The sequence below is a fragment of the Strongylocentrotus purpuratus genome, unplaced genomic scaffold (genome assembly GCF_000002235.5).
Source record: "Strongylocentrotus purpuratus isolate Spur 01 unplaced genomic scaffold, Spur_5.0 spur5_contig_837, whole genome shotgun sequence".
Classification (NCBI taxonomy): domain Eukaryota; kingdom Metazoa; phylum Echinodermata; class Echinoidea; order Camarodonta; family Strongylocentrotidae; genus Strongylocentrotus; species Strongylocentrotus purpuratus.
Window position 1 is genome coordinate 814,035 of NW_022145543.1, and position 18,330 is coordinate 832,364.

Here is an 18,330-nt window from a genome sequence, read left to right on the forward strand (position 1 = left end):
GAAAGCTTTGTTTAAAGAGAGAAAGTGGGGATAGAATCATGGACAAATCATGCAAATAAAGAGCTGTCAACAGAAGAGAGAGAGGATTTTATTTTCACCAGAGGAATTTCCTGTATACCGTATCATGGTAATCCACAAACAGAAATTCAAATGTGTCAGAGTGTTTCTTTGAAGGAGTAAGAACTGATGTGAATGAAGCTTGAAGCCCCTTTCCAGGTCCTGCTGATGGGTCCTGGTCTCCTGGAAGCTGAACCATTTTTTGAATCATTTTCAAATGACAATTATTTAAAATATATTATATGAAAATGTTGCAGTGGAATTTTAACCTGTTGTTTCAAAATTCAATTGAAACTTGTTGCTTTGACATGTTAAAACTCTTTTAGACCACCAGCTGGTATTTTCTTTTTATATATCATCTTCATATACCACTGGTCAATGTTTTGTCATTTGTCTTATTAGGTTCTTAAGATAATGCTTCATTTGGTTGAGCAAGGCCATCCATCTTACTGTGAAGGTCTAAGACGTAAAGCTCAGGGGATCCAATCATCTGCAAGTAAGTCTTATTTATAAGTTTGTTAAAATAATCATCATTCTTAGAATAAAGTTTTATTTAGGTAGATTAGTGAAATGTATTTACCCGAAAAAGACACTTCCAGAATGCAAAGTGCATAATTAATAATGTTTGTTAATTAAAAGTTTTTTGACATATCTGAATGAAAGTTTAGCTAACATTAAGCCTAATTTAGATGGTACATGCATATACCGGCTTTATGACCTAACAATCTTGTGATAAAATGTTGTGATGAAATTGACATTATTCCAATATATTTTTTGTACACATGTACATGTATATAATTAAATTTCTCTGACAGCACCCCTTGCTAGGACCTTTGTTATGTGCAGCCTTTTTTGTCACCCCAAACTTTCAATTCATTTAGTACCAACAAAACGCACAGATCTACCATGGTTTATGAGTATAAATTTTCAATTTCATAGTGACATGAATTTTGTTTTAATTTTCTGTAATATTATGGAATGGAGAGGTTGACACATGGCTCCATAAATCGGTAGACTATAATTTTTCCTAACATATGTGCTTTTTCTTTTTCAACAACAGAGTGCAGTGGTCCCCCTGACCCCCTCCACGGTATGGCCCCCTACGTTGCTGTGAGAAAAGCAGCTAAGGTAAGTAAGATATTAACTTTACCTTAGGAACTCTTGGTTTAACCTTTGAACTTCCTCCAAACCTAGGAGAGTGTTCTATTTCATTTTGGCATGAATTCTTTCATTTTCAAGTTCAAGTTCATGTAATCCAGTTGGTAAACTGCATGTTTTTCCAAATACAGAATTTTCTGAGTTTATTGTTAAAAGAGAAATTCAGTGATCAGATTTCAGCTCATTTGCTTGAATAAATAAATAGACAAATAAATCTGTATTCTGGATTAAATATAATATTCTGTTCTTTAATAGCACATATTCATAATACAGTTATAATGTCCCATATTCACTTCCAAAGAGATTTAGAAGTCAATACCGTAGCTATAGCTCCGGTAGCCATTCTCAGTGCACAGCTAGTGCATTTCAAGTAGTAATTACAGAATTACTATGTAATAAGTAAAAAAATTCTGGAGGAAGAGACAAATTTGTATAGTTGTGTTCAGGTGAATATTTTATGGTGATGAATATTTTCATTTTGTTTGTACAGGCTTTGAGTGAGAGGTTATTTGACACCGAGGTCACACACAGCAGACCGTCCAATCATGCTTGGAAGCAGGGTCACATGACACATGGCACAAGGCAGTCAATAGAGGGCACCACCAAGAAGATGGAAGGATTTGGGAATACTCCAGTTGTATCACAGAGTAAGATGCTTATTTACTGTGCCATACACACCTAAACAAATGCAATGAGATGTATTTGAAAAGTCTGCTTTCTGTCCTTGAGTTTACATGTAGAGGTATTATGTTTCTTCCTGTTAAAACCCACTTTCAGTTTGCAAAGATAGTTTTTTTTTAATTTGTATAATTATCATTAGTCTAATCAATTGTTAAGGCAGTGGTCATGTGTTAAGGCAGTGGTCATGCAGGAATGGGTCGTATCAATTTTATTCTGACCTGATTTTTCCCCTATTCATTTTTTTGTTGTTGTTGTTGGGGGGTGACCCCTTTGCTTCCCTCTATCTCAATCTGCCTATGACATGGTATGAGTATTATGTACAGATTCATACTTTGACAACTCAAAAGTTACAGACTTTCTTGGTAAGACCATGTGGTAGCCTTAGTGAAAATGCTGTTGATATATTCTTTCGTCAAAAGGCTACCACATGGTATCACCGAAAGCCTCCAGTCGTAAATACTCAATTGCCATGGAAACCTACAGAGAACAACTTAAAACAATTTGTAACATAACTTGTGATGGCACAGCAGAGGTTAAACAAATTTAAAATATCATCCTACAGAGCCGGTCACCATTGAATCTCTCGGGGAGACGATGAGGGGCGGCTTACAGCAGATAGCCAGCAAGCTGAGCGGGGAGAATAAAAGTGCAATGACCTTTAACCAGGCTGATACAGGTTACAAGCCTCTCCATGGATACGACCCGACCTCCAACCATAGTCTTCAGAGCCCAGTGAGGCAGAGTGAGTATCCTTGCAGAAATGTGTCCTAAATGACATCCTCTTTCACATTACGATACAATTTAAGTAAAATTTTGCCATCAAATTTTTGGGGCTCCCAACACTTTAGAGGGTCTTAAACATATTGATAACTAAACAAATATAATTAATTATAAAAACATCCCCCCTCCCCCGTTGAAGATTGATCATCACATACACAGATTAGTTTTTTTTTTATTGATAACTAAACAAATATAATTAATTATAAAAACATCCCCCCTCCCCCGTTGAAGATTGATCATCACATACACAGATTAGTTTTTGAAGTCATCAGTTATCAGAAAAGTGAACGATGTAGATATATTCATCTTCAAACCTCCTCCTATTTTTCAAAGAGAAATATTTCAAGACATTTAACCATAATGTAATTCAAGTTCCATAGGCAAATTGAACTGATCAGTTTTTGTACTTAATGTACATGTGTGGGTAAAACACCATGTCAAAGGATATGACTGAAAAAAGCTAGTCTTTCCTATTCCATGGAAAATTGTTTTATGAAGATTGACAATTTAATATTTCATTCATGAAACAATATATATCTTTAAATTTGATGACAGACGAGGCATTAGTGATAACAGGGCCCTGTCTTATAAAGAGTTGATATCAATCGCAACTTACTTGCAATTGATATCTATCGCAACTTTGGACATGAGAGATAGGAGACTGTAAACTTGCGATTGATTGGAGGACTTACGATTGATTTGGATCAATCGCAACTCATTATAAAAAGGGGCCCTGATGACTTCAAAGATTTGACTGTGTAAATGAAGATCTATCTTAAAGAACCCTGAGTTGCTGAATATTTGGGCAGCTATTCAAAGGAAATTACATATTTTATTTTTCAGTTATGGAGCAAAAATCAGTGCCTGATATAATTATTTATGCACTTGTCTTTCATTAACAAGCCAATTATATCAAAATATTACAATGGAGTGTATTAAAGGACAGGGCAAGATTGACAGATGTTGTGTAAAAACACCCCCCCCCCCCCAAAAAAAAAAAAACTTCCCTGCAGATCCCCATAGTGTCCAGGTAGTAAGGGACCGGTAAACATAGAATCCCATTATCTTGTTTTGGACACATGGGAAAAAGGGGAAAAAGCACAAAAGTGGAGCCCTAGAAAGGTTGAATTGTTTTCCATGACATAATGACTGTCGACTGTCAACTGTCATTCACCCCCTCCTGTCATTCACCTCCTGTCATTCACCCCCTCCTCCCCCCCCCCCCCATGGAGGGGGGGGGGAGGGGGTGAGGGAACCACAAGTTTACCTGTCACAGGTTGGTTCTGTTTTCAAATCATCATCTATCCTTGCTGTTCACCTTGTACTCCTAGGCTTGATGAGTAGCGGCTCTTCCCAGTGGTCTCCTCAGCATAGTATACCCACAGACTACTCCCCTGTTATGCTGGATGATGATGGGGATGAGATAAGGAGAGAAACCATCTCCAAGGCAACACAAGCATCATCATCATCATCATCATCAACATTATCAAGACGTTGGCAACATCCGAGAATAGATACTCCACATACTGAAGGGTCTTCTATGCTGAAAGGTATGTAGAAATATTTGTGATACATATATTGTATTGTCTTTTTATTGCTTAGTTTGCATTTTTATGCCTCCGTTACGAAGTATCCGGAGGCAAATTATGTTTTTGGGTTGTCCGTACGTCCTGTTTTCGTGATCGCGTTATCTCAAGAACCGATAGATGGATTCCTGCCAAACTTAGGTCATGTATGTATCTTGCAGAGCTAATGAATTTATTTGATTTTAGGATCATGAGGTCAAAGGTCAAAGGTCACAGTGCTCATTGTGTATGCAAAAATTGCTTGTGATTGCATTATCTCAAGAACTGATTTATGGATTCCTGCCAAACTTAGATCATGTATGTATCTTGCAGAGTAAATGAACTGATTAGATTTGGGGTCATGAGATCAAAGGTCAAAGGTCATGGTGCTCATTTTATATGAAACAATAGCTTGTGATCACATTATTTTTAGAACTGATGGACGGATTACCATCAATCTTCGATCATGTATGTATCTCAAATGAACTGATTAGATTTGGGGTCATGAGGTCAAAGGTCAAAGGTCATGGTGCTCATTTTATATGAAACAATAGCTTGTGATCACATTATTTTTAGAACCAATGGACAGATTACCATCAAACTTAGATCATGTATGTATCTTGCAGAGCAAATGAACTGATTAGATTTGGGGTCATGAGGTCAAAGGTCAAAGGTCTTGGTGCTCATTTTATATGAAACAATAGCTTGTGATCACATTATTTTTAGAACCAATGGACAGATTACCATCAAACTTAGATCATGTATGTATCTTGCAGAGCCGATGAATTGATTAGATTTTGGGGTCATGAGGTCAAAGGTAGAAGGTCACAGTGCTCATTATGTATGCAAAAATAACTTGTGATCACGTTATCTGAAGAACTGATTGATGGATTACTGCCAAACGCAGGACATGTATGCTTAGCCAATGAACTGATTAGATTTGGGGTCATGAGGTCAAAGGTCAAAGGTCATGGTGCTCATTTTATATGAAATGCTTGTGATCACATTATTTTTAGAACCGATGGACGGATTACCATCAAACTCAAGACATGTATGTATCTTGCAAGGCCAATGAACTGATTAGATTTTAGGGTCATGAGATCCAAGATAAAAGGGTCAAAAATGTATATGAAAAATAGGTTGTAATCACGATATTCTGAGAACCTGTTATCAGTGGATTACAATTAAACTTGAATTTGGAAAATTGGTTCTGTTTTGGTTTGTGAAATCGCTCTATGGCGGAGGCATCATTTTCGACTGCGCGCAGTCAAAGTTCCATCTAGTTATTTATTATATGTGTAAGTTTCATATATTTAGTAATTTTAGTAATTTTGTATGGTGTAACATAGTGATTACAACATTAACAAATTCATAATTTTTGTAATGGTTGTTGGAATTCGTTCAAACGTTCATCAGTCTGCTTCTCTGATGTTTATGCTTTATTTTAGTGCAGTTTGCTATTAAGGTTGGATTTCCTTGAATGTATCGTATAGAGGCTCTGCCGGATGCATACCAGATCCATTGGAGCGCTAGAAGAATCACCTTTATGTTTTAATACTTGATTGAAGCAGGGCTGGAATTTTTATGATGCAGTACATTGTTTGAACTGCTTTCTTCTTTGTATAGTACCCCTTTCAGTGTGTAATTTCTTCTAATATTCTTGCAAATTATTAGTCAAATCTGTATTCGAGGCAATTAGTTGTGTTTTATAGATGTCCTAAGATAGAATGTTGCATTTTATTAAAGATCAATCGTAAAAATGTCTCTAACTTTTTTTTAAATGTAATTATTATTATTCTTTTTTCTTATGCTACAGAGGAAGACAATAATTTAATTGATACATCATCAGTATCAAGAGGGAGGCAAAGCAATGGATCAAAGAGCAGTGATCAGCTCAGTGGTGCAGGCTCAGATTTATCAGAAAGGTAAGATCTTTACTATTCCAGGTTAAATTATCCCTCCCTAATCTTTTCCTTTTTTAAGTAAATAACCTCTCTTTGATACGGTCATAGACAGTTAGACAGTAGCTTAGCATGGGCCAAGCCTTTGAAAGGGCAATAGCTTCATGGATAGGGGGGGGGGGGGGGGTAAATCGATCTTCTCATTTAGTGAAATGCAAGTAAGGCCACTAATGAGGGGCAGTGTGTGTGTGTGTGGGGGGAGGGGGGGCTTTAATGTTCTTGTTATGCTTTTCTTCCCCCTTTTCCCCCATCTTTTATATTCTGTTTTTTTTTTCCCCTTTATTTTCTCACCTATTCAATTTAGGGTTTATAACATTAGTATAAAGACTAAAAGTAGTTATCATTCTCCCACATTAGGAATGATTGTACCGGTGTGTCGGCTCAGTCAGTAGAGCGTCTGCCTCACAACCGGGAGGTCGTGGGTTCAAACCCCGGCCGCGTCATACCAAAAGACGTTAAAAGACGGGAGTTGCTGCTACCTTGTTTGGCGTTCAACATTGAAGGGATAGAGCAACGTCGATCTGGCGCTGCTCAGTTGCTTCTGGGCTCACGATCAATTGGGCAAAAAGAATTTCCATTTTCGGTTTGATAAAATTTGGAGTGGACTTTGAAAAAGATTATTATTATTGGCAGCCATTATTTTTGTGTCAGAGTCAGGAGTGCAGACTTCATCACCTCTCCCCCCAAAAAATTCTGATATGATGATTCTCTTCTTATCTTGTGTATTCCCTGCAGACTAGCATCAGTGAGTGTAACAGACTGGTCTGAGGAAGTCTCGATGGTAGAATTGTTCATCTCAGGCCATCAGGAAGGCCGACCAACCCCAACCAAAGAGGAGCTTCAGAAGTTTGTTAAGAAGTATGTATACCTTTTTGATTTCCTTTCTGCTCTTATGTGTGATCACTACACTTTTGGATGCTGTGTTAGGTAGCTTAGCGAAATGTAGTAGCACAAAAAGACGTGTCCGGAACGCAAAATGTATATTTGTTAAAAATCATAAATTTATCTCACAGAGGCACCACATAGTTAGGTTATGGAAGTGGTAAATGCATCTCAATGAGGTTTAATGTTAGCTAAACTTTCTTTCAGATATGCCATAAAAGAACTCAGAACTATTATGCATTTTGTGTTTAATGTGTGTTTTTGTGATACTACATTTTGCTAAGATACCTAAGGGTAAGAGTGTTGTGGAAAAGGTGTGTGGTCAAATAAATGTATGGGGATCACTTCAATAGCTGACGCCTGATCAGAATCATGTGTGTGTTAAGTTTTTGACATGATTGTCACTTTTTGTAGTATAATTGCCAGATAATAATTAGTGATTAGTATATTCAAATATCAAATCATAAACATCATGACTGATATTTATCATCAATCAACATAACATGACAAAATCACCTAAATGACACCCAATACCTTGGAAAAGAATCTTCATAAGTCAATGAAATTGGTCATAATGACCAACTTCAAAGGGTTACTGCATCAATTTTACAATTAAACAAGTCAACCACGGCATTCTTGTGGTTCCTGTTATCTCCAGTATCAATGCCCCAGCAGCCTTTGAGCCTGGTGTAAGGTTGCTTCATACAGCAGTTGTGCCTAGATTGCTACCAGCAGAGCAGAGCTATGTGTTTGAGAAGCAGACTGGTGAAAGTTGAGTGCAAATCGGACAGCAAAAAATATATCAAAATCAATTTTTCAAAGTTGTAATCACTATACTTTAATTTTTTTAATTTTTAACCCATTCAAACCAATCCATGCACACACACCTTCACGCGTACGCAACACACTCACACACCACTGAACTCTGACACTACCTGGAATAGCCCTCACGGCTGAGTGCACGACACTGGTTCCTCGTATTGTCCGCCATTTTGTTTCCCCCAAAAAAGTATGGCCAGGGAGAACGGGCCTGCATTGTGTTGAACAAAAGTGTTTCTTCATGTGTAGGAGAGGGAGTATGAGTTTTTAGATTTTCATAAATTATATCAATACATTAATGACAATTCTTAGACAATCACACCCCGCCAATTACCGACGGGACAATTACCTCCGTAGAACAATTACCCCCGGAAAATTAACCCCCGATGACAATTACCCCCTCCAAAAAATTACTCCCAAAGGACAACCACTTCCCCCCACTTAGGACAATTACCCCCCCCCCCCCCCAAAAAAAAAAAAAGAGAGAAAAAAAAAAAAGTTAAACAAACTTATTATCGGGATGGACTTCCCCTTTAATGATCAGGGGGTAATTGTCCTCAGGGGTAATTGTCCTAAGGGGTAATTCCAGGGGTTGGGGGTTATTGTCCTCAGGGGTGGTTGTCCTGGGGATGGGGAGTGGGGTGTAATTGTCCAGGGGGGCAATTGTCCTGATAAATTAATGACATGTATTAAGATTATCTGTGATTATATAAGAATGCATTCCAGATCCTCAGAGGCTTAGTTTGTTCAATAAATCCAAATAACCCTGTCGCAATCATACAAGAGATTCACACACAAACACACAAAATCGCTACATACAAGTTACACGTCTGTTGTAGCCTACTTCAGAGCATATTATTTTCATAAAAACTCAACTTGGACACAATCATACACCACCTCTGTTATGTGTTTGAAAGAAATGTAACTTCATACAAATCATCATACATATATACAAGTATACAAATCATTGTCACTCATACACAAAGATACAGTCACACAGACACAACTTTGCAAATGAACTAGTCCATATACCAACATTTTACAAAGAAATTCACATCAAAATAGCACTAGGAGACAGTTTTATACGTAGTACTGCTGTATTGAATTTAAGAGGACTTTGCAATCCGGTGAAGTAATTGCACATGTTTAATACATGATTGTACATGTTTATATCACAATAAATGCACACAATGTTTTTAAATGGCAAGGAAAAGAAAGGTATTTCAAGTATCATTGCACATTTGTGACAATATAAAGGCTGTATTAAACTTGGCATCATTAAGCATCTTCCCTTCTCTTAATACAATGTACGATCATTTTATTTAGGAAAATGAAATTCATGAAACCTTTAAACTTCTAGTTGTTTCTTGTCTATGTAGCTACATGCTAAAATGCTTTGTGATTCTATAATACATTTACATTCAAATAGAAAGGAAATACATGTACAGTTAACTCTGCAGAAGTTGAATCTGTTGGGACCACAACAAATAGTTTGACTTATGCAAGTTTTGACTAAGTAAATGTTAAAAAATGTTCAAATAGTTTGTTTAAAAAAAGAGGGACTGGAGGAAACTTTGACTTAATTATTAAAAAGAGACTTTGAGTCATGCAGATTTCACCATTACTGTTATCATTAATGGAAATAAAAGCATACAGTTGAACTCTGGCTGATTTATAGATATGTCAAACATTATGCTGAAGACAAAAGAGTTACAGTTAAGAATTATACTTAGATTAGGGTGATTATAACAAGAAATTTTCATCAATCTAAGTTCACATTTCAGTGGTGAGACAATATATTTGGCAACTAAATATTGCAACATTTTTTTTCTTCACTATTTGTATTTTTTATGAAAACATCATGACAATTATTAGAAATGTAGTACACATGAAGCATGTAAAGCAAACATTCAAGTAGACAGAAATAATTCATTGGTTCATCTATCCAAACATAGTATAGAAGTTAATGACCTGCAACTAAATGAACATATGGCAAATGTACAAGTACCCTGTTTAACACGTGCACATATCTTCCCAAATGGTTTGTGCAAAAGACATTTACAGCAAAATTTGCTTTTCTCTATTACATTTTCAGTATGATATGATATGAGTCATAAAGAAGCGTAACAACTCATATCAGTGACTCATGGTGTAATGTAATTTAGTGGAAAACGATTAACAGGAGCGTGAATATAATAAACAACAACATGGAATGAATAATCACTGATGTGAGATCTTTTTTTCTTCCATTCATTTTGTCATGTTGGATACCAATTTCAAACCTGTGGTAAACTAATCACTGGTTTAGTTTCATGCACTTATTCTCTCTTTTTGGAAATCTGTGAGAAAAAAAAAAAAAACATACCCCCCCCCCCCCCCAAAAAAAAAAAAATGTTTACAATAATCCAACATTTACATCTAGCACTCCCCTTTTGACCGCAATAGTAATTCAAAAACATTGAAGTACATGTAACTCAGTGTCCAAGTGTCTTTGGACAACACAAACTTGTATTTACAATCGTGATTGATATTTATTGGGCCATCATTATAGAGCATATTAGTAATTAAAAAATATTGAAGTACAAGTAACCTGTGTCTTAGTGTTTTTGCGCAACAAAACTTGTATTTACAATCATGACTCATCGAATAGAAACTATCATAAAAGAGCATGATATTTACTCAAAGACTTGTACTGCTTGTAACTCGATTAGTGTCTAAGTGTCTTTTGACAACAGAAACTTGTATTTACAATCCCGACTCATTGAATGAAAGCCATCATAAAAGAGCATAATAGTAATTTAATAATATTGTAGTAACTTGTATTTACTTTCATGATTGATCAAATGAAAGCCATCATAAAAGAGCAGAATAGTAATTTAGTAATATTGTAGTACATAAACTCAGTGTCAAATGTGTTTGGACATCATAAACTTGTATTTACTTTCATGATTCATCAAATGAAAGCCATCACAAAAGAGCATAATAGTAATTTAGTAATATTTTAGTACATAAACTCAGTGTCAAATGTGTTTGGACATCATAAACTTGTATTTACAATCATGATTCATCAAATGAAAGCCATCACAAAAGAGCATAATAGTAATTTAGTAATATTGTAGTAACTTGTATTTACATTCATGATTCATCAAATGAAAGCCATCATAAAAGAGCAGAATAGTAATTTAGTAATATTATAGTACATAAACTCAGTGTCCAAATGTGTTTGGACATCATAAACTTGTATTTACAATCATGATTCATCAAATGAAAGCCATCATAAAAGAGCATAATAGCAACTTAGTAATATTGTAGTACATAAACTCAGTGTCCAAGTGTCTTTGGACATCATAAACTTGTATTCTGACTCATTGAATGGAAGCCATTCTGACGAAGCTAGTATTTTTGTGTGCAGTGTTCTTATCGTTCATTCTAGTGAAACTTTTCTTAGTAAACTATCGGTAATTTTATTCAAATTTTCTAAATTGTAATTTATCTTCCTCTGAAGGATATGATAAAATAAGAGAATTTTAATGAGACGCAAATAGGAAGTATACCCTATTGCTTTGGAGGCGCGATAGCTCAGTTGGTAGAGCAGTAGTCTTGTAATCCGGCGACCCGGGTTAGAAACAAAGGCAATACGCTAGTGCCCTTTGGTAAGGCATTAACCCTCATTACCAGGTCCCTCGGGGAGGACCTAAAGCCGTCGGTCCTCTAAATGCTTATTAACAACAAGCATTTATGCTTTCTTATAAGCAGTCAGGTAAAATAACCACCACTACATTCTTTTCTCACAATTCACTTCAATTCAAATTGAGCTTAAAATCAGTATGAGCTATCCATGATTTTGTTCTGAGTCTTCATTAAAGTGTATTGAAGCATTTTCACTCAAGTTTAATGATGTCATACAAAATTGGATGTTCTTCAAAGTATAGTGTTCTGATTAGAATTTACACAATTCAGTATTTTTTGTTTCATCAATTAATATATCAAATTGTGGAGGAATGGGAGGAGCTTTACCATTTTTATTATTTCTGATCTTCATTTTTTTTTTTTTATAGTATCGGTACAAAATCAAATTCAAGATTAATACTATAGCATGAATAGGCAAGATAATTACCAGAATGATCACCCATTTGTTGGAGTTGCATGTTTTCATATTAATTGGAATAGAGGACATCATAGTGGAATAGCAATCACTCTGATTGTTTTCTGTGAGAGTGGAAAGAAGAGGCACGGTTGTAATCTCTAAAGGAGGACATGGATCATTGCCATCATCATCAGCTTTATTCAGGCCAGTATCATTACATTCACATATTAATGTATATTCATCTAAAGTAGACGAACAACAAAATACTGGCTGTGATTTTCTGATAAGAAAAGTTTGTGTCAATAATGTGTGAGTTTCAATGGTGTCAGTTAGGGGAGGCATCCATACACCATCCTGATAGCATTCAATCTTTCCTGATAGACTCCCAACATTAGCTGTACAGTGTATTGAGACCCAGTCTCCTCCCTTATCATAACCCAACACACATGATGCCTCACCAGGAGGATAGTCTACCTGCAGCCCAACTCTTGTTGTGTATTCATCACGTAGTTGTCCGTCCTTGTAGATTGTGGAAAGGTATGTCCCTGCATCACTTCTCATTAGATTACTTATTGTAAGATCCAGAGAGCAGTTTCCATTTTCGATTCTATTTTGCACTATGAATCTATGGACCTGATCATCAGGCAATGACAGCGCAGACTCATCTCTCAAATGATAAAATGGGAGTCTGTACGAATGTTGAAGTGTTACTTCTGTACTATCACATGGGTAAGGGAAAATCAAGTTAGCTTCTTGCCCTTGTATTTTATATAATGTTGTGGATTTACATCCATCTAGATTCATGAGAATGAAAGAAACAAATAATATTGGGATTTGAAATCCACCAGTCAAGGAATGACACAAAACTTCAACCATTGTGATTTATGGTAGAATAGAGATTCCCCTTAATATGTTAAGAGTTTGTTTCTTTGAACTAGTAGGAGAAAGTGATCCTCAGAATTCTATATCATTCACAAATGATACTGTTCCAACTTTGACATCCAAGTCTATCAACAAAATTCCAGATGAAAACGATGTGGCTATAAGCCAGCCAGTTGTTCAAAATGCAAGTGCAAAAGTGCAATCTACTTTTTCAGTTAGCTAGCATTCATACGTCAGCTTGTTCTGTCACATTTACACAGGCATGAATCCTGCAGTCTTTGTAGCTGCAATGTACTGTATTGTGTTCCAGCTTTTGTTTCCGAAGGATTTGTGAAATGAAGATTCTCAGTGCGTAAATATCTTCAGATTGGGCAATTAAAAATACAGTAAAGGACTGAATAATTCCCTTTTTAATCACCGAGCTCGATTTTACTTTGATGAAACAGCAATAACCGGTAGACCATATTTCTCCAATTACAATTCAGCTGTACTAGTAGCTCGCAGATGCACTAGGTGTCATATCAGTTGCCTGGATGGGTTAGAAGAAAAATGGAGTAGGTGGATTTTACAACACCTAGTATGATGATATTTGCTCTATGAACACTAGCTCTTGCCAATTTACAAACGTCCATCCTGGGCCCAACATAATACCTATCCCTTAATTAGCCTAACCAACCCAAAATATTACCTAAAGCCCCTATCAAGATCCAATCTTTTGCCATATACTGGTAATTATACAATAATTTTGTTCACCCAGAGAAGCCTCTTTAGCATCAGTGTTGTTATTCCTATAGGCCCTGCAAATACTTTTATCCCAGCAATTGCCAGGTACCCATTTACATCTGGGTGGAGAGTGGCACATGTGGTTTAATCTCTTGCAAATGATGTAAATGCCAGGGTGAGATTCAAACCCTCAACCCCTGGATTGAGAGTTAAGGGAATGAACCACTATACCACGACACCTCCAAATATGTTTTTTTAGAGATAAAAATAATAAAACTTGTAGGAAAGAATGGGTCACCTGTCATCACCATTAGGTGCTTGAAGTACAAAGCAGATTGATACACTCTGACTTCATGTTTATGTACTTCTTTGTAAGTAGGTATAGCATAATTTGTTCATGCAGTAGAGATGGTCTTGCAAAGAAACAAGGATTGATAAAATATTCAGCTGTAGTCTTGCAAGAAAATAGCTCATAAAGCTTTTCTACTTTCAGTTAACAACTGAATTTACCCTACCAACTTTTGTAATTGTTTGAATATGAGAGAAATCAATTTGTGCCTATATATGTTTCTTCAGAATGTGAGAAATTAATGCTTACATCTAAAAGTATTCAACAAAGGCCCTAATTCAACCAGCAATATTTCATCCTTGAGTTACAAACTTCCCCAAAACATCAAATTAACAAAGGGTATGAATACTTTATTGTTAACTGTATGTTCAAGTTCAAGAAAATTTGTCTTTCAGAAATCAGTAACATGTAACAAAATATAATACAGTATATACTCATAACAGTACAAAAAGTATCGTCTTTACACTGTATTCCATAGCTCACAATGTAGAATAAAACTAGATGGAATTTTGACTGCGTGCAGTCGAAAATGATGCCTCCGCCATAGAGCAATTTAAACAAGTTTGGAGTTTAAATCTCCAGTGGTTCTTGAGATATCATGATAACAATCTCAATGTATGGAATTTCATAAGTTGACCTCTGTGACCCTTGACCTTTGACCTACGTGCTCCAAAATCTAATCAGATTGTCTTCCTATGGTGATACACACTATCATAAAGTTTGAAGTTTAAATCTCCAGTGGTTCTTGAGATATTATGATATGGTGATACATACTATCATTAAGTTTGAAGTGAAAATTCTCCAGTGGTTCTTGAGATATCGCGATAACGATCTCAATGTATGGAATTTCATAAGTTGACCTCTGTGACCCTTGACCTTTGACCTACGTGCTCCAAAATCTAATCACATTGTCTTCCTATGGTGATACACACTATCATTAAGTTTGAAGTTTAAATCTCCAGTGGTTCTTGAGATATTATGATAACAATCTCAATGTGTGGAATTTCATAAGTTGACCTCTGTGACCCTTGACCTTTGACCAACGTGCTCCAAAATCTAATCAGATCGTCTTCCTATGGTGATACATACTATCCTTAAGTTTGAAGTTTTTACATCTCCAGTGGTTCTTGAGATATCATGATAACAATCTCAATGTATGGAATTTCATAAGTTGACCTCTATGACCCTTGACCTTTGACCTACGTGCTCCAAAATGTAATCAGATTGTTTTCCTATAGTGATACACACTATCACTAAGTTTGAAGTTTAAATCTCCAGTGGTTCTTGAGATATCATGATAACAATCTCAATGTATGGAATTTCATAAGTTGACCTCTGTGACCCTTGACCTTTGACCTACGTGCTCCAAAATCTAATCAGATTGTCTTCCTATGGTGATACACACTATCCTTAAGTTTGAAGTTTAAATCTCCAGTGGTTCTTGAGATATTATGATAACAATCTCAATGTATGGAATTTCATAAGTTGACCTCTGTGACCCTTGACCTTTGACCTACGTGCTCCAAAATCTAATCAGATCGTCTTCCTATGGTGATACATACTATCCTTAAGTTTGAAGTTTTTACATCTCCAGTGGTTCTTGAGATATCATGATAACAATCTCAATGTATGGAATTACATAAGTTGACCTCTATGACCCTTGACCTTTGACCTACGTGCTCCAAAATGTAATCAGATTGTTTTCCTATAGTGATACACACTATCACTAAGTTTGAAGTTTAAATCTCCAGTGGTTCTTGAGATATCATGATAACAATCTCAATGTATGGAATTTCATAAGTTGACCTCTGTGACCCTTGACCTTTGACATACGTGCTCCAAAATCTAATCAGATCGTCTTCCTATGGTGATACATACTATCCTTAAGTTTGAAGTTTAAATCTCAAATGGTTCTTGAGATATCGCGCTAACAAACTCAATACAAGGAATTTCATAAGTTGACCTCTGTGACCTGTGACCTTTGACCTACGTACTCCAAAATCTAATCAGATCGTCTTCCTATGGTGATAAATACTATTCCCGAGTCTTAAGTTTAAATCTTAAATGGTTCTTGAGATATTGTGATAACGGTCAAACGGGACGGACGTACGGACGTACGGACGGACAACCCGAAAACATGATGCCTCCGGCACCACCTTCGGTGGCGGAGGCATAAAAAGATGAGGAGACCTTGGGTGATGCACAGCTTGTTAAGTTAACTCTGAAACACTTATATTTTGCTTCAAATTAGAAAATATAATTATAATATAAAGTAATCACAGATGTTGTTGATTTTCACTTTTAGATCAAATAACAGTACATGCACATCATTATTTACAAAATGATATATAGTAATCAAATGATACTCTTACCTAAATCCTTTATTTGCTTAAATTCAGTTGCTGCTTCTAAAAAATGGAGCTACATGTATATACACGTACAGCTCCAATAAAGATCACATGAAGCTGTTTGTGTCTTGAGGATATTGTTGGTATTCCCCGCCATCCACGTTCTGCCTAACAACAGAGAATATAAATAGCATCCAATCAGCGAGTTCAACGTCAATCACATGATTTGCCTCATTCAGCCTTGTATAAAATGTGGAATAAATGAATAACAGTACAGTGAAACATTGTATTTAAATCCTGATTGGAATGTCACTTATTTGCATTCACATGTGGGATAAGTAATGTACATAAGTATATTTTCAACGATTCTCATAGAAATTAATACAAAATGATAGAATAAAGGTTAGGTAATTTTAATCAAAAGACAGCCATGATATCCAACCATTATTATCTCATTTCCTTTCACAGTATATATGTATATATATATATATATAAATAGGTACTGTACATATATATATAGATATATTACTATTTTAAGGTTATAGCCTTAGGTATACTATGTGTGATTATGCTTTGCGTGTGAACAGCCCGTGTGGTGTACACACCACGTTTTCTGTGTACTTGAATGTTAGGTCCAAAGTCCACACAATCGAGCCTGCAGGGTAGCATTAAGTATGAAACATATAATGACATACAAGTACACCTCACCCTCATACACAGTTACACACATACCCTCAGAGTCTGTGTGTATTTGTGACCAGCTGGTCCCTCTAATGCATGAGGATGCATGCACAAATACACACAAATACACACTCCCACATAAACACACATATACACCAATAAACAAAGGCCCAAAGAAAAGCACAATACATAATTGCAAATATGTAAATGCATATTAGGTTCAAATTAACAACCAAACATTTTCAGTATTAATTCTTTCATAGCATTCAGTAAAAATAGACAGAAAATATATAGTATTTGAATAAAATTTCTCACATATTGTAAATAATTCATTGTATAGATGAATCCACCATCTTATTAAGCAAGACAAAGCCGAGGTATATTGCCACAGCTTGTTTGATAGAGAGAGACACATGTAATTTGTGTTAAAAGCAATATGTATATTTAGAATTTAGACAGGCTGATATAATTGGAAAAATACATCAACAAAAGTTATTTAAAATTCAGATGTCATTTGAAACAAAATGATTGATTTATTTTACCAATCGATATAAAATACAATATTGACTGTGGGGCAAGTATACAAGAACAAAAACAAGTAAAGAAAAGAAATGAGCATTGAACCTATTCACTGCTATTCTATCATTCCCATATGCTTAATACAGAACCCACCCAGTTCTACTAGCCAATGAGTTATAAGGTAAACCTTATTTTCATCTAAAATAGGAAACCCCAACCTGTAAGCATATATTTCATGGAAAAAGATCTAAAATATAGTTACACCTACATGGATAATTTAGCAACGTTAAGAAGATTTCTAAACTAAATAATGTATTAGCACATGATCTACCCCTCAATTACTTCATATAATTCATGCACAACACAACCCACACACACCAACTAAGATTTCCCCTTTCTCAATTACTTCATATAATTCACGCACAACACACACCCACACACACCCACACAGACCAACTAAGATTTCCCCTTTCTCAATTACTTCCTATAATGCACGCACAACACACACACACCAACTAAGTTTTCCCCCTTTCTCAATTACTTCATATAATGCACGCACAACACACACCCAAACACACCCACACACACCAACTAAGATTTTCCCTTTCTCAATTACTTCATATAATTCACGCACAACACACACCCACACACACTCACACACACCAACTACGATTTTCCCTTTCTCAATTACTTCATATAATGCACACACACACACACACACCAACACCAACTAAGATTTCCCCTCTCTCAATTACTTCATATAATGTACACACATACACACCCACACATGCCAACTACGATTTCCCCTTTCTCACTTGACACACACATCCAGACTCAC

The 18,330-nt window shown here is 35.8% G+C and overlaps 1 protein-coding gene across 1 annotated transcript in view; it reads left to right on the forward strand.

Moving 5' to 3' along the window:
* LOC115918663 (AP-4 complex accessory subunit tepsin-like) overlaps positions 1-18,330 on the forward strand; it is a 35,330-nt gene that overhangs the window by 5,996 nt on the left and 11,004 nt on the right. The window contains exons 4-10 of the mRNA XM_030986329.1: positions 460-553; positions 1,118-1,185; positions 1,706-1,862; positions 2,459-2,638; positions 4,008-4,226; positions 6,058-6,166; positions 6,938-7,060. Of these exons, the coding sequence (XP_030842189.1) occupies positions 460-553; positions 1,118-1,185; positions 1,706-1,862; positions 2,459-2,638; positions 4,008-4,226; positions 6,058-6,166; positions 6,938-7,060 (950 nt within the window). The remainder of the gene's footprint in view (positions 1-459; positions 554-1,117; positions 1,186-1,705; positions 1,863-2,458; positions 2,639-4,007; positions 4,227-6,057; positions 6,167-6,937; positions 7,061-18,330) is intronic.